Below are 23,280 nucleotides of genomic sequence, written 5' to 3'. Positions count from 1 at the left end.
TGCCAGCAAGAAAAACTTTCCAAATGTGGATATTTTTGAAGCATATCTTCAACACACCTGTGGCTGCTAAATTCACTATGCACATCCAAAAATTTTTTTTTCAGTTTTGTCTCAAGAATATCAGTTTTTAGAAAATTTTTCTTCGCTAAAAACTTACCGTGGGGCTTAATCCAACACGGCCTGTGGCTAAAGTTCAATCTATAACCGAAAAAGAGTTTCCATGGCTCGGCAGGCCTATTCTTCGCCACTAGCGACAAAAGGTTTCCATCAAGCTACCGTGCGAGGCAAGAAGTGTATGTTGCTGATAAAAATATGCGAATGTTCGTGATGATTGCACAGCACACTCTTCGCGCTGTTAGTTTTTGATAACTGCTGTTATGGAGGTGTTAACACATTTCAACGTTGGCCGAGTAGTGAGCAACAGGCGAATTTGTCGTGGATTATAAAGGCAAAGCGGAGACATCATGGTTTGCACAAGGCTCGGAAAAACTTCAGCTTTTTTTTGTAGACGGCAACGCTGTAAATACCTACACGGTTAAGCAATGCACAGCCACGGCACATGAAGTCTTCTCAGTAATCACTATTGCATCACGGCAACTCGCCTGAATACCGGACGACGTTGGGTCTACGATGTTTCTACTGCGCAGGCCGAAACTGCACAGTTCTATCTGCTGTTGCACAAACATCACTACTGTGCCAGTCGGTGATGCAAGTGTCGTGGTCCCCGACAGGCCATAAACAAAGGCCTAACCACTTCGCGGTTCTCACCATATTCCCACCATCACTACTGCCAGTGTGCGTCGACAGCGATGGGCAGCTTACAGCAACGTTGCTTTCCAACACCCAACTTACACCACACAAGAGAGACCCACTCCACAGAAGCCAGGTGACAAACTTGGCCCGACCTTGTACACAGTTTGATTACTGTTCACCAGAATCGTCTACTCGTAGTTCACGCACTGCACGTCCGGTACCCACCTAGAAACAGTGACCAACCACTTCCGAATAAGGCTTTCGGTGTCGTTGTAGAGCGAAAACAAAGCAGCGCTCGCTGCAATAAGTGCCGTGAATGATAGTGGGCGCACTCAACTCCATCAGGTGGCTGGTTGTCGTTCCCATTCTTGTTCAAGTGCCGCGGAGATTGCAACGCAAGAGCATACCATCATGGCACCGACACTATTCCTCTATTCGCAGTCTTCGAGGTGACTGTTACTTTCGAACTTGCGAATCGTCGGGTTCAGAAACTAAACCGATAAGCGTTGACGGGAACAGCGGAAACAGGGCCCACCGCACAAGAAAAATAAAATGATCGCGTCCTCTTCTGTTTCCATCTTACGCGAAACGTAACGTAGAAAATAAATAGATACCAGTGCCCCTATAAGACGGTTCTCGCTTATTGAAGCAGCCGCAAACTACCGTTAAAATGAATAAAAGACACTCAACATGCGTACACATACGAATGAAAAGGCATCCACGCCGCGCGGCCAGGCGGCGCTCGAAACACCGGCCAACTACAGCCGAGCCATTCCGCCAGCCGAAGCCAACTGCAACAAAGTCGCAAAATGGCGCCTATTTGATATGGCGCAGGACCACGTCGAGTGTCTTTTAAATCATTTTTGTGCATCTTTGTACTGTTTAGGTGACGCGCAAGCACGTAATTAGCGATGCAGAGTAAAAATTCTCCACGCGACAAGCGGCCTTTGTTCGCCCAAGGAGTCATATATCCGTCACCACCGGCATCGCCGTACCGCAGCCCAATTGTCGGGCAGCAGCAACCGTCCTACTTTTCTTCCAACATTTCTCCACCAAGCCAGACCCACTTGAGTTCTCCATATTCCTCACCTAGGTTCAGCACGCCCGTTTACGAACCCAGACAGCACAAGTACCCCAGAGAAAGCTACGGCTCGCCGCGATCACCGTGGCAACAGCAAGGCTACCACGGTTACCCACCGCGCCAACGTTTCTCATCTAATCGTCTGGTATGCATTACGATTTCATGAAGTTTCTATTTGGAAGAGTTCCTAGATTGCCAACTTATATTACGAAGTTCTCTTGAGCAGCTATACGTCGCAACCATCTCTAAGAGAAGACGTCCTCTTGCAGTTAGGGAAAATAAGGAAAATGCGCTGCGCGATTTGTAAAGCTCTCCGGTTGCACCGATCACCTATTCCATGCGGCGTATTAAACTGATCATTCGTCGTGTGGCATTTGTTCCTAATTGTCATTTGCAACCGTAGTACCTATTTTCGGTGACCCGCGGTGTGTACTCTTCTGGCGAATCCACCAGCGCGTCATAACGCCAGGAGACCTCATAATAATGACTAAGCTTAATTTATTTATTTAAATAACCGGATCCAACAAGGCATCACAAACACTGCACAGGTCTCTTTTGTACATTCTCGCGCCGAGCATTTGCAACACTATTGCCTAAGCAACGCTCTACCAAAATGATGTAACCTTGCTGCATGCTGCACTTGTCCCATTGCCAAAACTTTAGACATCACATGTACGCTGTGTTGGCACTTCACCTTGTAAGTGATAACTGACTACAGCCCCATCGAAACCCAACAGCATTGTGGCACTTGAGGTCCCAAAAGTGTAGACAGGAACAGCACACCTTACAGTGAAACATGAGAAAGGGAATGAAAAAGAAGAAAAAACAACAACACATAATACCTAGTGTTGGTTTCATATCAACAATGATGGAAATGCCCCTAGAATCAATGACAGTTTGGTCCTACAAACCTTTTCGTGTGTTTGGCAGCATTCTCAGTAAGTTTTGTTGGAAGGTGACAATGAGAATGGAGCAAAAGGTGCACATGTCGGCGAGCAGCTGCCTCCGAGATGATGTAGCGCACAGCGTTGCTTTTTGGCTCGGTGAAGCGGCAGATAGCACTGCATGTGCACTTGCTGCTGCCTGCCATTTATTTCTCCTGTTCTTCTCTTGCTTTCCAAGTCTTCGGGCTCTCGAGGATCTAGTTGGTCCGGATCGCCGTTCCAGTCGCCTCGTGATGGAGCCAGCAGCGGTTCCAAGAGCTATGCCAAGCCATCCATGGTTGAGGACCCATGGGCAGAGCTGCAAGACATGCTTCAAGTCAAGAAAGGTCAATCAGGCAATGCTTCTGCAAACACGACCGCCGAAGAGTCGCCTGCAAAGACTGCGTTCGATGTCAATGCACCACAATCCGACTACAGTGAGCACTGTACGGCTGAGCGTGGCAGTAAACGCTCGGCCAAACCTTAGCCAACTGAAGATGAAAAACAGTGCTCCTAGCAGCTGCCAGTGACTGCTGTTGTGTTGAGTGCTCTTGTGGAAGTCAATAATGTGCGCATACAGCGTGACGTGCTTGCTCAGTGACCTGGATCGAAGGCCTCCCATGAACATTGCGCAAGTGTGCTGTAGTGCTTGTGCCAAGCACGAAGCCAGCTCACAGTTTTCTTTTTTTCAATATTGTACCGTGACACTTTCTTCAGAGACTGTGCTTAATAATGTAGCAGTTGAGAACGGCTTGCTCGACATACATTAACACTTCAGTCCCATGATACTGCATCAAGTTGTAAGTAAAGCACCTCATTCCACTATGAAATCTTCATTCGTGTTCACTCTGAAAGGCTGCAATGGATTGTGCGGCATAAAACTTAGCCCAATGTCTATCAGGAAATTGTCCTCCATACTATAAATAAGGGGTCACGACTTTCATGTGTAATTCCCATTGTTGTAGACAAAAATGGCTTAATCTGCTATGCTTACTTAAAATTCCAGTTGACCGAAGAGGAGCCTAAGTGCACAAGGAGTTTGGGAAAAAAGTTTCAATTCCTAGTAGGTGGAAGTGCACACATGTCACATAGAAGCAATGCAAAGCACAAGTGTGCAGGTTGGATTCCCAGCCGCATCTCGATGGGGGTTATACACAAAATACTTTTTCTATAAATTTAGGTGTGCGATAAAGAACCGCAAGCAATCAAAATTATTCCAGAGCCGCTCCACTTCAGCATGATATAAAGCCCTGTTTGTCAGTTAACTGGAAATAACAAATGCATAGCGACTTACCATTTCAGCTAGCACAGCTGTTTGATGCCTTCACTGGGGTACCTGAATGCAGAAGACAACCAACATAGACACTGAATCTCTTACTTCTTTAAAATGAGTAAAATATACATTTATCTGGTATAAACAACTGGAAAGAAATTTCATGGAGAAACACTTTAGAGCTCCAAAAAAACCAGTGCCACCACCATCACTCAATAAAGGTACCAACAGTGTCCAGGCCTTCAATTTTTTTTTTTGCCCACCATGACAGTGCAATAATGTCAAAAGTGCTGCAGCACCACAGCGCCACACATACCTAGGTAAGGAATACAAAACTCGTACAAAGATCCTTGAAACTTTCCAATGTGCAGATAAATGCCCGAAAATTCAGCTGTCCTGTATGCACATATAGTTAATTTTTTTTCTATACGGAGAAAAAGTGGGGTCGTGAGTACCACAGGGTAAAAAAAGAAAAACTTAACTCCTTTGCGGAAACCGCGTAATCGGCGAGGAGAACGCGCCAGCGGCTCTACAGGCATTTCTAGGCCCGTTATTGGGCAACGCGGAAATAACTGCGCAGTACGACGCAACGTTCAACGGTGCACCATCAAGCGCTTGGGACGTACTGCCGTTTTCGAAGGAAACAAACTCTGGCATTGCGAGCTGCAGCCCTTGCTGTGGCACGGTTAAGCGGCAGTGGTGAGGGAGGAGGAATGCAAAATTTACATGCACGGTTTTATATGAGTAATTTTGCATTTAGTTTGTTCGAGTAAAGCGAAACTACGCAAACAGAGAACCTAGGTCGGTTTACAATAGAACACAAAAACAATACGGGGCGTGGCGTGTGCTAAAGTCTCCCTTTTCGTTCAGCTAAATCTATTCTTATACACACATTCCTTGGTGGCAGTAAACGCCCTCCCAGGGCTCACTCTCGTAGGAACACACAATCGCGTGACGCAAGGAAAAAAAAAATCGCAGCACATCCACGAGGACGACTAGTGGGGCGAAGCGCGAACGGATAGACAGACGGACGCTTCGCCCCACTAATCATCATTCACTCCGTGGACATGCTGTGACACCATTTATATTGACATGCAATGCAACCGACTAGTACGACGACACGGGGCAACGACTCGCGACGCAAGAAGCTTCGCCCCTTAAACAACAACAACAAAAAAAGCAAGTCACGAAACAACTACGGCGCTAAAGAGGAGTGCAGCGGAGCACGCGGGACAGCCCTCACGGCGGAGAGCAACCGCTCGCACACCTTGTGATCAACTCTCGCGCCTATTAATAAAAGTTTATTCTCTCTCTCTCTCTCGCCTATCGCAATTTCGGATCGGTGCGGAATAATTCTAATCGTTGCAGTTCACCGACGCAAAGCCACGATACGATTATGATGGACGTCGTAGCCCGTGTAAGGCTACGGTAATTCCGTTAACATATGACCGAGTGTGCGCGCGTGTGCAGCCGAATGTGCTGTGTTTCTCTCTTCCCTCTCTGCTCACTAACTTTCATCTCCCCCCATCCCTCTCCCATGCGCAGGGTAGCAAACCGGCTGCCTATAGGCTGGTTAACCTCCCTGCCGTTCTTTTCCCCCTATTTTCCTTCCTTCCGACCACACAAATCTAAGCACACGTACGGGCCTGAACAGTTTTCGCCTTCACCGAAGAAGCTCTGCCGGATTCAATCCCGCGACATTCAGGTCACTTTAACCACCGTGGTGGTTACGGTCCAGAAGTGCTAAGAACACGGTGGTACGGCCAGAGGACTTCCGATAAAAAGGTAGGCGGCGTACAGACACACGGAATCAAGACAACACTTCCATCGTGTCCAGGACTCTACATTGCCTACATCACGAATCCGTATCAACTAGCCCAGCTTTACGTTCCGATTACCAGACGAGCCTAAAATACGCACAGTCTGGGAAGTTTCTTTTAAACAAATTGTAAGAGCATTAAAGGCACACACTATTGCACAAACACGCGCCCAGCCCGAAATCCTGCCTACGCCCGTGGAACTCAAATCATCATAAATTAGCCCGAGAGCTACAGCTGAGACATAACGTAAGGCATTCAGGAATCGTGGCTATTCAAGCAGAAACGGCGAGCACCAGACGAGAGCGAAGGAAGCATCCAGTTCAATCAACTACTATTAGGGCTTAGGGAAGTCGGACATTTCTTGCGTGGTAACGTCCGCGGCCGGATAGATCACACCGGAGACCTAAAATCCGGACAGCTTCGATTAATTATGCACGTCAGCATGCTTGGACGACCGCGCTGTTTCTGGCTGTTAGAGGGTGTCCTTGATGTTTTCACTCCTCATTCACTTCGGCGTGCCTGACACTATTAAAAAAAAAAAAAAAAGTCGGGCTACAGTTTTTTTTAAAAAGGTCTAGGGTAGACCCCCCCCCCCTTTTTTTTCTCTCTCTCTCTAGCTAGGCCAGTGGTACCCAGCATTGCTTGTTATTGCCCCCAATTGCTGCTACTGTTCAGAGAGAGTTTTCTGGCGCACTATAATTTTTACAAGCATTTTGATTATGTGTTCCTACGCGTCTGAACATTACACAGCTGCATTGCCACAGACGCTCTTCGCGCCACGAACAGCTCGTGCATAAAGCCCCCCCCCCCCCCCCTCTTTTTTTTTGGGGGGGGGGGGGTCGCAACACAGCGCACCCAAGCCCGGAGCCGCGCGCATACTTTTAAGCGCTGTATTCACACCATGGGCATTATGGCGGAATAATAAGTCACGTGACCTTGACCATTTCAGCTCTCCCCACAGCCAACATACACACGACAGGAGAGAATTCCCGCCACAAGAGCGGCTCTCAGCGTTGCTCTTCGGCGATACGGACAATGTGTTGTCAGCCGCCGCCGTTCGATGAATCACTCCGCGCGGACCCAAGCGGGAATGGCTGACGTATGGCGACGTAATACGCAATCGCAGTCTCGAATTGCGGTTTGGTGCGTCGTGCGCAGTCGGAGAGGAAATAGCTGTGTATTTCAGAGAGGGCATATATTTCACTTATGCATGACTACAAACAAATCACATCTGCCCCGTCCCCAGGGGCCCATTCACGAAGAAAACTTCCCGCGCAAAGTACGGTAGACGACAGCTCCACTGCGCGGCACTGCACTGGCTTTCTGGACGATCAGAGAGGCCGCTGGTTCGACTCCGTGTAGTGGCGGCGATGAGCGGGGGCGCGACTTCTCCGCAGCAGACTCCAGCCTGTGTGATTTCGTGAATGTACTTCAGTCGACGTTCACCCCCGAGTTCCAAATTAGGCGCTGTGTTCCCACATTGTGCAACTTCGCAAGTTGAAACAACCAGTCTACAGGTGGTGCGCGCGCAGTGGCGACAAAGCCAGCGGAATAAAAAAAAAATAAAAAAAAAAGAAGTACTGCGTGTTTTTGACGGCATATAAAGCGGAAACGCGCACGAGAGGCAAACGCACGAATGATCCTTGAGATCAACATATGCGAGTTCACTTACGCATCACTGAAGATGTAAAATTACGAGTCCGGGACAAAATGCCGGAAATTGGAGCTGTCTGAGTTAGCGTTTTCGTGTGGTATGACGATAGTTATAGCGCGAGAACAAAACGACTACACAGAGACAAGAAGGACACGAAAGACACGAAAGTCCTTCTTGTCTCTGTGTAGTCGTTTTGTTCTCGCGCTATAACTACCGTCATGCCATACCAACTAGCCCAAGCTGCCACACTTCTAAGTTACATTTCGTGTGGTGCTGCGTTCGTGTGCGATATGCACGTGTATAGGCGTAGCCTGTGGTAGAAAAACTCCCGTTACTTGCGCGACACATGCGTCATAAGACACTGTTCACGCCCATAATCCGAATAATTAGCTTGCTATTGAGAACAACCGCCGTTCTTGCAACGCAAACGAACGCGCGTATACACTATTGCCATTCCAAACACTGCGCGTTTCAAAATATCAAACGCAACTTGACGGCTGAATGTCAGGAAAACAAACGAATGTCAGGAAAACAAACACTCGAGATCTCGAAGCGGACGGGAATAACAGCTGCGACTACGGGAGTTGTATGCAATGCTGAACCGGCGCCATCAATGTTTACTTTCATACCAAAGATGAAGTGCAGCCGAGAATTCGCGCTCCTCGACACTATATGCCGGATCGAAGGCTTTAGTAAACTTTTTCTTTTAATTCTTGCAACTGTGGAAACAACACGCTGATTAGTGCTACTTTCTTCAGAGCAGGCGTACATTTCGGCATTGATTACTGTTCAGGGCATTGAAGAGATGAAATATGGCACGTAAACTCCGTCGAATAAAATCCGACAAAAAGATTGGTACCGCGAGATCGACATTTCGATTTCGACCCTAAACAGTCGAGTGTGTAGCAGCTGCTCTTGATTACAAATCTCGTGCACAGACAAGTGCAACGCTTTTACTCGTGCAAGAGCCGCGCTTTTAAATGCCGAAAAACAGACATTAAAACCGAAAAAGAGAATACCTAAACTCCCGTGGGCGGCCTGTTTCGCTTCCCGCCGGAGATGACTACCCCCGATTGTGCGTTTATTAACCATTACTATGACAAACCACAAATCGAGAACGAGCCATGTGCACTCTCGGCCACCTTTCGAGGAACCGCATTCAACAACTACGCTCCATGCAACTGCTTTCGTCACTTTCTTTTTTCGGTTCCATTCACCGACTACAATGATAAAACAGTAACGCGGGAAGAGTAAACGGGGAGCGCAAAGTTAGCGCGTCATAAAGAAAATAGGAACTGAAAGTACGTGAAAACACACGAGAGGAAAAGAGCGAACGTAAAAAGTGGGGAAAACGGAAGTGCACACGCGCAAAGGACGAAACCCACCAGGTTCTGATCAAACCTGCTGCACGCTCGCAACGATTAGAAGGTCATCGTATTCGCTCACTCACCGAAAAAAAAAAAAAAACAACGTGAAAAGTTTTATTTTTTTATATTTGAGCTGCCCGCGAATGCGGTACTTTCATAAATAAATAAAAAAAGCTGCCGGTTGTGACGCTGGATACCACGGTCTACGTACACAAAGGTTACTCGGCAGGGCAGTAAAGACTCGCGCGGACGGAAGGACGGTCACGTGGCAATTAGGCGGTCGCGGGTCACCAATAGCAACCACATCGCAACAAAAGCCGAATGCGTGTACTGCTGCGCGCAAATGTAGCCTCACAAAACTGCCGCCATTCAGCCTGCTGGAAGCGCCCGATTCAAATCTACTACCACCGTCATTGATTCAGGGACGAATCCAGCCGCTCATTTTCGGGGTATTGGGGGCGGCTGCTTGAATACAGCGGGTAAGAGGAAAAGTCACCAAAAGAACCCAATTACACCATAAACTGAATTCGTGCACCAAGTGGCTCCACTCATTAGTTTTAATCGGTGGTGGACGTCAGACACTCAAGGGAAGCGTTCTGGATCCCCCCTGCATTAATTAAGTGCTCGTTAAATTCTTGCATAACGCACTGTCGTGTAGTTGCGGTGAAGAGAGCGTCGTAATGGAGGAGCCATCGCAATCTGTCTTTAAAAAAAGAAAGGGGGGGGGGTAGAGCTGATGTTGCATATACGAAATATCACTTTGTCGAATACGGATACATGCAAGTATTCCAACAATGCGTCATTTAAGTTCATCGCTGTACAACCCATCTTTCGCATAAGGCTCTGGACTAAGAAAGCGGCGTCAACGGGCGTGCATTTGAACGGAGGAACCTCCGAGGAATGACGCGGCCCATTTTCTTATTTTCAGACACGATGGCTCGAGAACACAATCGCATTTACATTCTGAACAGCTGTTCGTTACAGGCCAGCACACTAAGCTAGTCCTGGACAGCACAGCGGCCAACGCTCCGATTCTTCAGCAAGCTAGCGTTCATCCGCGTGCTCACGAATTGTGCACACGTACAGGAACTTTTCCAATTTTGTGGCCGCCACGGCAGGGTATCAAGCACACGCGGGGCAGCAGCTCACCACTGCAGAACACACGGAAATATTTGAACAGAGCTATCAAGGTCGCAAGCACTACTCCTTCCACAGCTCACGTGCTCCGCAAAGCTAAAGTGCCTAGAACGAGGAAAGCAGATTGTTTAAAGGATTTACGTGAAACTTCGTAGTGAAGAGTAGGGGGTATGTCAAAACGGGAGTCTTCAGAAGATATTCAAAAAAAAAAACAAAGGAAGGGGGGGGGGGGGAGATCACCTGTCTAAGGTCAGAGGGTTGTCTACCTCAATCACCGCGTTACGAGCGTAACGAGAATGAACGCGATTTACAAACGAACCTTAGACTTCATGCCTATTCAATCCAAAGGAGAATAACATTCAGTTATGCGTTGTTTATTACATCGCACGCAGCTACCCGGATTTCATAAAGGGCCACGGACCACCGGGTAACAAGACCAAATTGTCGGCGAACCCGAGATGAGCTGCTGCACAGTGACAACGGCGAACTTAATCATTCAGTGTAATGGACCTCCACGATATTCGGTCAACAGAGACGTTTGCAGAAAGCCTAGCCTTCTTTGTGCTTTACTCGTCAGCCAATAATAAAAGATTCATTTCATTGAAAACGCAGAGCTCACATTAGCACTAACTACATATACGCGTTACGAAGCGTCAGCGCATGGCGGGTAGCCTCAACGCCGCGGCCTTGAGGAGGGCGCGCACCTGCACAAAGCCGCGCGTTCTTTCTCTGGAAAGAGGGCACAGCTCCTCCTAAATGCCACACGCTGACGCGCCGTAACGCGTACGTGTGGTTTGGGCTTTTCAGTCGGGTGAATTAACACTCAAAGGGGCCCCGCAACACTCAAGTAGCCACGGAATGGATACAAAGGAGGAGCTTATTGCCTCACGAATTCACCCACCCCCTCATTTTTTTTCCCTTTGAGAATTCAAGGAAGATTTGTCGAACGCTGCAATTGCATCCTCCCGACGACCTTATGACCTTGAGCACATTTCATTTTTTTTTCTTTGAATACGCGGCTTTTCAGCGAGACCTCGCGCGCACGCGTGCGCCAGTCGCGGCCTCACGCGGCGGGCCCGGTAACGACCGAGCGCGCCATGCTCAAATGAGCTAACGGCTGTGACGAGTCATTTTCCAGCTTGTTCCCTCACTCGTCGAGATGGAAAGCAATTTTTAGCCGACTTAGAATTCATCGTGAATTCCAGGTCAGGTGTTCTCGGGCGCCTCGACTACCGATGGGCAGCGTTTCCCGACTTTGTCAAAAAAAAGTGTAGCAAAGCCCCTTCAAGCTTGAGCGCTGCCATAAATTCCAAGAAGTACCACACACGAAAATGCTCACCGCTTGAGCGTAGGCTTATGTACAGAGTAATGTAATGTTATCAACATATTTTCTCCATTCTCACCCTCGTCCCTTTATCCCATCCATCCCCTTCGTTTTCATAGTTGGCATTTGTCCTCTGCGTCTCTTCCATTTAAAATGTGGAAAAGGGTAAAAAGCATAACATCGTCGTGCTGAGGTATGCAGTAGCTACCCTGAAGGCAAGACTGCTTGTTGAAATGTTCGCTCCGGTGTCACTCCATGTTCCAAGTATCTTTCATTGCTTGTGTACAACGTTCACAACAGTTTCACAGTATTTCCGAATCAGGTCCGTAGTTACCCTGCATTCGGCTTGGCTGCTTCAACAGAAACCCATGAGCAAATGATTAAATGAACTTGCAGGCACCCTCATCCAATGCCCTTTGGCACTCGCATTGCATAGCGCATGTCACCAGCATATAAAGCATGGGTGTACAGCAAAAGTATAATAGCAAACCACCGCTGCTTGCACGTCGACAGCAGCCACACAGTAGACAGGAAAGAGAGCAGAACAAAGTTTGCAGTATCTAGCACACTCAATTTCATGTCAAATTCACAGTTCAATCTTAAGTTGTATAATTTGTTTGATGCAGCGGGGCTTCGGCGAGCTATAGCGCAAGAAACTGATGCAGAGAAGCTTTTATTTCAGCGGAGTGGCGCGTCACCAGATGCTTGGAGTCCCATTGTAGCGATTGTACGCTCGCCTTGCCATGTGGAAAGGCTTTTATTGGATCAGCTTGACCGATGAATGGTAGCCAAACTTAGTTTGAGCATTTTGAGCGCCCTATAAATGGCTTAATACGAAATAACATCTGTAATGTCGCCTAGCCTGCCAAGTGTGCAAAAGTGGTCCTGAACTGGTGTATATAGTATGCGTGCTAGTATCACCGTGTAACGGCAAGAAAATGTTGTTTTGGCTGTAATTCTCAACATCTTCCCCTTCTGGCACGAGTCTTTATAACAATAAATAATCTCCTGCACATACGCGTCTTATGAGCACATGATAGGGCAAGGCTACATGTCTGGTGACAGCACGTTTTGTCAGAGCGAGTCTCACCTGTTCAAGGGTTCCAACGATGGCAGAGGCAAAAAAATACAACAACAAAAAAAGATTCGCGACGTCAATTACACACATAGCCCAGCCGATCAGCATTTGTTTGCGTAGATGTACTGCGTATTGCCACGCGACACGCGTGTTCAGTGTATTGATTAGGGATTGTGCGTAGTTTCATGCTGGCCATGCCAAAGCACTTGTCCAAGCTCTGCCTTAGTTGGCATTGTTGTAGCAGTATCCGAGTTTTAAAGCACATGTACAGAATACCAAAACATTACAAGCCTCTGAGGGTGTAGCCATTTTGTAGATAAAAAGGACTGACACAGTAGGCACAGTAAGGACTCTCCAGGTCTTGTAGCACACACCAAGTGCACATCATGTAGTAGGTTCCTTCTGAAATTAATGGACCAAGTACCGTTAAGCACCCAAAACTAAAATCTAAAGAGTGGTGCAACACCACTTTCACACATGCAAAATATTGTGTAGTAGTGCAGAAATAATTTTCATAGCAAATTTCCAACTCACTTCGCAACATAAAAGGGATCAATGCTTAACAATATACAGTTAAGAAAAGAGCAGTCGTAACAATTTTCTGGTAGTCTTTTGAACAGGCTTTTCATACAATGCAGCAATTATACACCGTTGAGGCAACCTCTAGAATAATGGAGCTAACTTGGTACTGAGAGTTTTGTGCCATATATCAAGGCATTTAAAGTGATGCCAGCCAGCTACACTTCTGAATTAGTGAGTCGGGAAAACAAAGAATTGTGCAACACAACCAACTCACATGATGCACCAGTACTAAGCTGTACAGCCATTGAGAGCCACTGAATTAACCCATCCTGCTAACAGTACACCACTTTTACAAACAATGGCTTAAAGCCCAACTTCAGAGGCTTTTGAAACAGCAGGGGTTTTAAGCTCAAAGTCCAGCACTGGATCGTTAGAAGAAACTCAAGCTGCATAGCAACCGCTAGGCACAGCTAGGCACAGCTGTGCCTAGCTTTACTGAGTGCGCAGTGTAGCAATGCAGTTATACATGGGTTGCATGTACGTCACATTCGGGAACGAGAGGACCGAGAACTGCCATGTTTGTCAACATATGCAGCTGCCTGGAAGCAAAATCGGGAACTTTGCAGTGGCGATATCCAGTCTTCGGTCGCACTACTGGCTTTACCATGACAATTTGTGCCATTTCTGAGTGAAGAAAATGAAATGGAACTTCCGTTTCTAAAGGCCAGGCACAGCCACGCATTAGAACGCTTACCACGATTATTACCAACCAGAGTGCGCGAACAAGGATTGCACCGTATCGGTTGGCTGGCACACATTAACCGAGAAAACCTGAAGAAAAATATCTTCGTGTCTGCAGCCATCACAAGTACAGGTATTTTTTTAGTCATGTCTAGGGTTACCACGTTTACCGATGTGATCGCGCCACTTCTTCGATATGCTACCTAAATTCTCAGTGATGTATGGACAAGCTTTTCCCCTTGAATAACCGTGTCTTGTGTTGTTATAGGAGGTCTAACGGTGCAACACATGTGAATGCGTCTTCTTTCATAGCACAATACAAGAATTTAATGGATGACGCGAACCCCGACTGAGCATCAAGCCTAGGCCTCGGGCGCAATAACCGCACTACTGCCGCAGCATGTGTGCGGTTTCACCATTCTAAATAGAGACAGACGAACATGCTGGATGCAGTCGCAGCGGCCACGTCGTCCATGGAGTCTGGAACATCGCTCGAACTGCCTGCCATAGACGCAAAACCAAGCCATGATGAACCATCAGAAGTAGATCCTGCCCAAGCCCACGCATCTTGAGAAAGATGCTTTATTTCGTCCACAACGTGAAAGAGCGTCGTAACTAACCTTGTTTAGAACGGCGACACACTGTGATATAAGCTGCTTTGCTGCTATGCTCTTCCTTCATCCGCTGCTGAAGTAGTAGTAGCCACGCAGCGACTTGTAGACTCATTTCTTGTAGCATGACATGACTCATCAAAACCACCATATAGTTCACGATCTTTCAATGTGTGTCAAGGAAGGCAGCAGACCGACATTCAGCGTAGCATATCCTTATCGATGCGCAGTTTGTACGCATTGATGCAATCGCACATTTCAATTTTTGCTTAGTAACGTACACGAGTTGGTCCGACAAGCTCTTCAAAATACAATGGGCAGAGCGCATGCACATTTTCTTTTGCCATATCGCTTGAGTGGCACCGACAAGCTCCAACGCGGCGCTAAGCTGCACGCACAGCCTGACTCAATGTTGATATAAACATGGTGATCGCTCACTTTGCTAGCCGAAAATTACGTCACGTGCAACCCATGTATACGGCAACATGTTTGTATTTCTACTGACGAGAGAAAGATACAAAGCAAAACAAAACTGAGAAAAAAAGAGAGCGAGAGATAAACTTCCTATAGCCGCGACTCACTTAGCTTTCGTAGGTCTGAGGTGGGAAAGGCAAGTTTGTATATGGCCACCAGCTCAGCTTCTTCAACAGTTTTCACACCACTTAACAAGATTTGTGGTTTCAATAAATTCAACAGCCATTAATCAATATTTGCATACAGCCTGCTACCGTCTGAGCCAGTTGCCAAGACTGGTACCTAGCCTAGCATACTACACTGCAATGTCGCGAATTGCCTTCCCCACCGACTTCATTTCTCTGAGTGCTGGTGACAGCCTGAAGTAAATAGTGTTACTTTTACTATCACGCGGAGCCACCACTTGTTCGCTTGATATAGAGTGCAAAGCATGCCTTAGTGAAATAGACTAATGCCAGAACACGGAAAAAGAAAGATTTGGAGCACACGAGCACTACCATATATCCCAGTTGTTCTTGTGAGTCACCAGACAAAGAAAACGCTGAAGGGGTGATGTTCATGGCATTTGCTATAATACCTGCATATATATCACTATTGTTACCTTGATTCAACAAATGGCTGGAGTTGGCCTTTAATGGTTTTGGCAAAGCGGTGATTGTGGGGCACTGCTCTCAAGAGAGCACTTGAGAAAGGACATGGCATGTTAACGCTGCAGACCATCAAAATCATTCAGCCCTTCATTACGTTGCTCCCAACAGCCAAGTCTGCACTGCATGATTGTTAGATGCCAACAGTTACCACTATTAAACCTTTGCACAATGCTACACAGGCAAACACCATGCCTGCAACTGTGGTTGCCCGCAAAATTAGCTCAATGTTTTGCTTGCAGCGAAGGGACCCCTGAGAACAGCTCTGGGAGCCTGTCAATTGCTCTTTCCTTTCTCACGTACTTTAACATTTTTACAAGAGCAAAAAACTCGACGTACTGTTCATAGTTATATCATTTGCTGGCAACATGTGTATAATGTGTGTACCTTTGTACCTATAGTTCCTGCCCTTGCAATAAAGTACTCAAGCCAAGCCAGCACTGCAGTAATACTGGTTCTTGACCTTTCTAGTGCAAGTCCAAAAAGCAATGTACCAGGGAGAGTCACAGGCCGCCAATATGTGAAGAGAACCGCTAAGTCAAACATTCACAGGAAAGACGAAAGGCAACGCTTACCTCCTAGGACACCTTGACACTGCGATTACAGCGGTGAACATATATTTTTTTGTTGAAGCAAACATGTGCAGTTCCTTGGATGCAAGAGACGCACTTCTCTTCCAGCGGGTTTGCACGACAGTCAGGGGGCGACACACAGAAACAGTGGTAGTATGCGCACTTGGCCGTCATGAGATATCTTGCACATCACAGTCCGAAGCGGGGATGTTGAAAAGCATGGCTGTACCCTCCCGTCCAGGTGGCTTGGCAGATGATCCAAGGAGAAAACCATAGGGTTGCTGTGTGATGAAGTATCTTAGCGGCAAAGCTGCAAGTTTGCATTATTTTGGCGGTATATAGCCTGTGCTCTCCCTATTCCCGATCCTACTTTAAAAAAATCTTTAGGATTTAGCTACAGTACAACAATAAAAGTGCCACTGCTATGACTACTTTGCATGGCAGGCTTGTTTGCAAGTGCTTTGGCATGACAGCCTCAAATGATGCGCTGTCTGTACATACATTGCCAGGGTATAGAAAGTGTATGCACACAAGGCGGTAGTATGGGCTGTTGTCTGTGGGGTGGGGGGAGCCGTGAAGTTTTGCTACAAAATCAGTTTCAAACAGCAAGATATTTGTTATCTTCTGTTTTACTCAAATCAGGTTTTACATACAAGAAACACACGATTTAGCTTTCGGCAATCGTAAATCACAAACTGCTTAAGAACAAGCACCTCTACAATCAACATGCTCGTCAGCCTGCTCTCCTAGGGACAACCATGCACCATGGTCGAGGCATTGAATCCTGAACAACACCTATTTAGTTCCTTTCCTCCACCCTGTGGCTTTTGGAAGAGGCACTTTGATTTGGCGTGTCCTTTCTGTAGGTAAACTTCACCACATCATTGTTTTCACAGGGATGAAAGAACAACTGTGCCTTTAAAAAAGCACACATTTAAAGCTTGATAATCAGGCTGTCCTTTGGGCATTTACTGTTCCTGTCCCACACACAAAAATATAGAAACAGTGTCCAGTCACGCTGAAAAAGCACAATTTGCTATATACATATGTACAATGCACATGGAAATAAACATGAGGGGAATGCCAAGAATATGGAACTGCCACTTGGCAGTCCCTCAGATGTCACCCTCAACATGATCAGTAGAAGCAGCAGCAGCATGAAAAGCAGTCCTACTATGATCCTTAGGCCAAGTAAATAGGAATGCTGGCCCCATCGATACATACAACCACCTTTTGGCCAGAACTGTTGTGCCAAAAAGCACACCAGATAGGCTGTGAAGGAAAATAATGCACACCCTCATATCTTAAAAGAAAAGAGGAACATGGTCAGCAGAGTTTAAGAGTTCCCTTATCTGATCTAGAGAATCGAAGGTTATGCAAAATTTTTTTTTTGCTAGGCAGTGACCTTCAAAGAAGGAAAGGAGGCCACCTTATGCAACACACTCTTTTGGCACTAAAGTGTGCACAATTCTCGGAGTGGATGCATTTGTGAGTATACAGGGTGCAGGGCGGAGGCCCACAAAAGAAAGCATCTAAACCTGCGGATTGTGCCTTAAAACGTTGACAGCTCTTCATCACAACACGAAACTCAAGATCCGTGCCTTTAGCGGAATGGCCTGTGACTGCTACCTCTGTAGTCTGCTGGTGGAGTTCCTCTGAGTGGCCCTCCCCTGTAGGATGATGCTTCCATCCTGGAAGGGTAGGCTTCCGGTGGTGACACCTCAGGCACATTTGAAGATGGTGATGTCCCCAGCAAGCTGTGCCGATGTTGCTGCCCCATGGATGGTGGAGAGCAGTCCAAAAGTGAAGCGCGCGCATCAACCATTGCATGGGGCGAGATGTAGTAATCTCTGCCAGCGCGAGACTCAAGCCCGCCATGATAGGACCGCTTATACTCTGACAACTCATAACCTCTCGACCCTCTAAACCCAACATTGCTTCCCTCTTCCCGCACATGTTGGTCAAAGCCCTGATCGGGGTGGTGGTGGCGCTGGTGTGACGAAGAAGGAATGGGAGGGGGAGGAGAAGCGGGGATACCTGAATGGCTGCCGGGTTTCTTTACGCGAAAGCCCTGTGCTTCCAGCAGCTGTGCCAATGCAGCCTTGACGCCTGAAGTGGTGTAGCTCTGTTGTTGAGCTATGACAGAGCTCATGCCAGACAGACCCACGGAATCAAAAGGCGGCGAAGTGTCATCGGGTGGTCCTCTCCTATGGGACGAAGTGGCATCTCCTGCCCCCCGGCCAAGCACAGGCATAGGAGGTGACGGTGGCCTTCCACGGTGCAAGCTGGAGCCCTCATGTCGCCGCGGAAGCACGGGAGGGGCACGGTCACCATGAGTGTCATCCATGTGGAGGGACAAAGTCGGCAGCCCACGGATGTCTGCGACCACAAACCAATGGCACTTAAAACTCAGTCGCATCACATATATCATAACGCTTGCTATTGAAAAAGACCTACTGTTTTAAGTAATTTGTTTAGTAGGTACTGTTTCATGAGCCAATATCTAAATAAGCAAGATTTCTGCACATTCTGTGGCAGCAGCGACTGAACTTCAATTACAGTGAAACCTCGTTAATACATACCTGCCAGGAAGGGTGGCATAACTACACACTAAATGACTACATGTTAACTACCACCTACAAGTTTGCATTCCCTAACATGTGCCATCGTCGCAAACAAAGGAGTAAATACAGAGTCACAGCAAATGTTGCTTAAAGTGTCCACCACCACCAAGTCATCTTTTTTTCCTTTTGCCAAAATGCAGAAAAGACTGGATAAGACACACACACAAATAAGGACACAAGACAAACGCTAACACCACGGGCACCTCCTTGTGCCCCATTTTGTGTGTAGCGTTTCCTTCTTGTGTCCATATCTGTGTGCGCACCTTCTCCAGTCTCAAGATGAATTAATACCAACTAGTCCAATTATCCATGCGACTACAGAAAAGATTCTGTCACTCTCGCACAACAGTCCTAATAGAACGCAATGGCAACGCCTAGGGGCATTTCAAAATTGCTGTGGGGTCTGGGATACGTCGTGGGATGTAGCGTCAAAACAGATATAATCAGGTGTTTGCGATGTGTTCCGTAGCCTGCTTCTAGGCGAAAACTAAGTTTTTTAAAAATGCGATACGGTTGCAGAGAGCCATATAACCTACTGGCTAAATGCATGCAACACTTCGCCTACTCGGCACAGGCCGTGACTGCCGATACCTTTGCTGTAGAATATACTGCCTCTGCTTTAGACCATGCACATATACGGCAAGTAGCCTGATGGGTTAACGCTGCAGATTTTTGCCAGCGATGTGCCCACCGCGATGCTCAAGCAGTTCTGGTAGCAGACTGAGGCACATTTAGTGTAGTGCTTAATAATAATGTGCAGTACAGGCACAATAGTGCTAGGTTTGCTGTACCGTGCACATGTTAGGGTCAATCCTGGAAGGTTTCTATTCTAGGTGTCCTCAACCAGCAGTGTCAAACTCCATGATTGCGAGCTGTTTGTGTTTCTGCAAAGTGCTTTCCGCTTGAACATGGCCCCGCTCAAAGAGGTGGCAGCGATCGTAGGCCCAGCCTGTTCAGGTAGTCGTATTTATTCAAATATAGGTTAACTTTTCCCCCCAAAAATGTTGTTCATAACCAGCTATCGAGCTATATTCGTGATCAAAGAATCTCGATCAGTCAAACTAACCAAAAGAGCCAAGCTTATGGGGTTCAATTGCCGTGCCCGCTGTTCTTCAAGTGGTTTTTGCAGCATACACGTTATATACCATAAAATCTGAAATAAAGACCCCTCCTCCTTTATTTATGCGGTAGCCGCGTACCGCCCCCGCCAAATGCAGCTGCTCCACAGTGTTTGCGTAAAACCTATGATTTTCCTAGGTATTGGCTTTGAAGTCCCTAGCCCGGTAGCCGCGCTTCCGGTACTGCCTTCCAGTGCGCAGCCGCACTGCCACTGACCTGAAACCTCACCGTCGCCGCCTTACACTTGGTTCTTTGTACGATCCGCGTGACGGAGTAACAGTTCACATTTGCTTTAGGTGCTGCACCGTTCTCCCTACCGGGCCACAGAAATTTGACACCTTCTTATAACTACCACTACCATTCGGTTGTCAGCAATTGCGACGATGTTATGTCGGCAGCTACACAGGTGACTTCAAGTGCCAAGTGATACTTTTTACCGAGGACTCGAGCAATTGTGCCGTGCAGTGCGAGTTCTTAGTAAATAAAACATTGATTAGGGGTTGACGAAAGCAGCAAGACCGTCTGTTTGCCTGCATATGTCGGCGTCGTTCCTTTCGTGGCCCAGCGATCGGCAGCGGTAGCATGGTGTGCTAGGTTTCAAATTCTCCTAAAAAAAAAAAAGGGTCAACCTACATTCGGATCTTTTTCCTCTCGTAGATCACTATAAGTAGGGGTCGACCTATATTCGTGCCCAACCAATTTCCGAGTAAATACGGTAGCTGGGGATGCTTACTGTGATAAGGCTTTTCGTCAGCGATAGGCCATACTGGCACGTTTGTCGGTGGTTGCTACCTTGTCTTCGTTTTTCCCGTGCAACTATCCACAAAGGCATCACCATAATCGCGCGAAACTCAAAATACTGAAAAGGCCAATTTTCGCACTTTTCTAAGTGACAGAAAACCGTTTGCGACACGTTGAGACATCTGCTAGTTCAGCGGTGCAGTAACCTTTGACAGCAAACAATGTTATTGCGATATGCAGTTGCATGCACTCGCAGTAACCTTTGACAGCAAACAATGTTATTGCGATATGCAGTTGCATGCACTAACTGGCAGGCATAATAACTACAATGGTTTAAGCAGTCCGTGAAGGCATTAGCCTCTATGAGACTCGGTTGAAGATTCACCGCAACTACGTTTCAACTGTTAGTACGTATAAAGTGAGTACGCCTTAACAAGGTTTATAGTGTAACTGCCAACCTTTACTAATACAGGGTTCGTACAGGTTTCCCAAACAAAAATTCAAGTAGATTCAAGGACCTGTTGCAAGTTTTTCAAGGACTTAAAACGGCATGCTAAATTGGAATTTTTCACTAAAATTTTCAAAAATGACCAATATTATTGCACTTACAATAAATACAGGAATATCGCAATCATAAAAAAAAAGAGTGTAGTCTTAACTCCTCGCACCCTCTCCCACACTCTCCATAGGGAGAGGTCACGATGCCATGTCTGAAAATCACGCGCTGATGGGCTTCAATGCGCCCGTGTAGTCGGCCCTAAAGGGGTCAGGCAACAATATTTGTGGCTTGTGCGCTATTTGCTGCAATCTTTAATTATAGCTCCAATAAGCACGATGCATGCATCAAGATTCTTATAGTCTCACTATATAATTTGTCGCCTTTTCGATACGGACAATTTTTAGTTTCTGGTTGTGGAAACCGAGTTAGGCAGATACGTAGCACTGTAGCTGACTTAGTCACACAATCACAAAGCTTTGCATGCATCATGCTGAGTATTGTCAGCTCTCGCACGCACGTGCCACACAAGCACCTATACAACAAACTTGTTGCTACCTGCAGCAGCCACGATGCTTTGCCGGTATGTACGGGGCGAAAGTCCGGAGGTCACTCAGCTGACTACAGATCTGGTGTGACATCACTAAAACTTTCGTTGCCCTTCCTATAGAGCTACGTCAGTGTTGGACGTGCTGGCGATGGCCCTTGATTAAAAAAATAAGCATTTAGGTACACTTGGGAAGTGACTGAAAATATATTCTTGAACCCGCAGAGTGCTTGCTATCAGTGATGCCAATTTAGCGGATTTCCCGCTAAGTGTGGCGGATTTTATTTTATTTTGACGGCAAAAAATCAGTCTAGCGGCTAGCGGATTTTCTGACGGGCCATTTTTGTACATTGCTGGTTTCTGGTGGATACCTCACGCAGTGGACCGATTCGAAATCGCCCTGCAAGAAACCATTTCCGTGTTCTCTAAAAATGCGGAAATTGTTAAACTTCAGAGGCTCCTGTTCACTTGCTCCGCCTATCTCAGACAAACAAATCCGTGAGGTTTCAAAGCGGCGATCGCTTTCTAAGAAATAAATAACGAACGAGCTGCGATGCACCAATCTGTGGACTCTGCGCGCCCTCTGGTGTGAGGTTCACTCCTATAAGGACGCCTGCAGCGAAAACCCGTTCGTTGAGCTGGCCGGATTTGCCATGTCGATGCTCGTGCTGCCGCATTCAAATGCCGAAGTAGAGAGGACATTTAGTCAGCTTAACATAGTAAAATCCAAGCTAGGGAACAAGCTGAAGCCGGAAACAACAAATGCCATCCTCGTCGTAAGAGCGGGGTTGAAGCGACACCAGAAAAGTTGTTTTGATTACGAACTCCCCGCAGCAGTTGCTATTGCAATCGGGACATCTGCAACGTATGTGCAATCAAGTTACCTGTCTGGTCCCTCAACAAGTACCAGCGGTGCTGTGGAGAGGGTGTCAGACGACAACAGCGGCGACAAAGACCTCGATGTGTTTTTCGTTGACATGTGAGTTTGTTTTTTCATCAGTGCGAACATAAATAACCTTTAGCCTCATCTGTGATGAGGTTCACCAATGACGACCACCACAGCACTGAACGCTGAAGTGTTCTATAGTTAGACTCCTTGAAAGACTATTTTATATGTTATTTCAGCTCTCGTAGTTTTGAGGAGCTTTTAGGAATGATAAAGGTATTTATCATACGAAATTGCAGTGTTTTTCAATAAAACAGGCCCTAGTGGGAAATTTAGCGGATATTTTTTAGAATCTAGCGGATTTCTCATTGCTTTTTAGCGGATGTGTGACGCTCAGCGATGGCAACACTGCTTGCTATAGCCTTGAAATTTGATGGCACCACCCCATCAAGAGTGTCGGCTGGTGCACAGTTGACACTCGCAGCACGTTGCTCAACAACCAAGAAGTAACAACTGTGACAGTGGTTAACTTACACTCATCCTGTGGATACATGTGTGTTCTTTTCTGGCACCCTTCTTGGTTTGTTCAAGCAGCATCAGCACTCGTCCATCGTTCATCAGCACTCGTCCAGTGCGCTTTCTTTTCGTGCGTCCTTCGTGCTTGAGCGGCGCGTTGCTTGTATGGGCGTGCTTGCCCTTCTTCAAGTGACATTCTAATTTTTTGCTATCACATTTACTGCTTCACCCTCGCCACAAGCTAATTTTTTTTCACATGCACTTTTGGAAAACGAGATCATGTGCACCCACATAGCATTACTGCTTCAGAAATGGGAAGTTTGACAGGTTGACACAATGATGTACCACACTTAGGAGGTCGCGATGCCGATATG

The 23,280-nt window shown here is 46.9% G+C and overlaps 2 protein-coding genes across 8 annotated transcripts in view; one reads left to right on the top strand and one right to left on the bottom strand.

Annotated features, from left to right (window-relative positions):
* Cdk12 (Cyclin-dependent kinase 12) overlaps positions 1-23,280 on the bottom strand; it is a 103,074-nt gene that overhangs the window by 8,532 nt on the left and 71,262 nt on the right. For 2 of the 7 annotated variants that reach the window (XM_075891215.1, XM_075891218.1), the window contains exons 11-13: positions 18,015-18,356; positions 4,052-4,093; positions 158-3,076 (exon numbers count right to left, since the gene is read on the bottom strand). In XM_075891215.1, coding sequence (XP_075747330.1) covers positions 4,056-4,093; positions 18,015-18,356 — 380 coding nt within the window. In that variant the 3' untranslated portion in view covers positions 158-3,076; positions 4,052-4,055. Of the gene's footprint in view, positions 1-157; positions 3,077-4,051; positions 4,094-16,588; positions 18,357-23,280 lie in introns of those variants that run through there. The other 5 variants (XM_075891216.1, XM_075891219.1, XM_075891221.1 and 2 more) reach the window with 5 other exon arrangements.
* On the top strand, positions 1,665-3,587 carry LOC142805974 (uncharacterized). Its single transcript, XM_075891232.1, has 2 exons — positions 1,665-1,979; positions 2,957-3,587. Exons 1-2 carry the CDS (start codon positions 1,665-1,667, stop codon positions 3,242-3,244), a joined length of 603 nt encoding a protein of 200 aa, XP_075747347.1. The 3' UTR covers positions 3,245-3,587.

Source organism: Rhipicephalus microplus, chromosome 1 (assembly GCF_043290135.1).
Source record: "Rhipicephalus microplus isolate Deutch F79 chromosome 1, USDA_Rmic, whole genome shotgun sequence".
NCBI lineage: Eukaryota > Metazoa > Arthropoda > Arachnida > Ixodida > Ixodidae > Rhipicephalus > Rhipicephalus microplus.
This window is presented reverse-complemented; position numbering and strand designations above follow the sequence as displayed.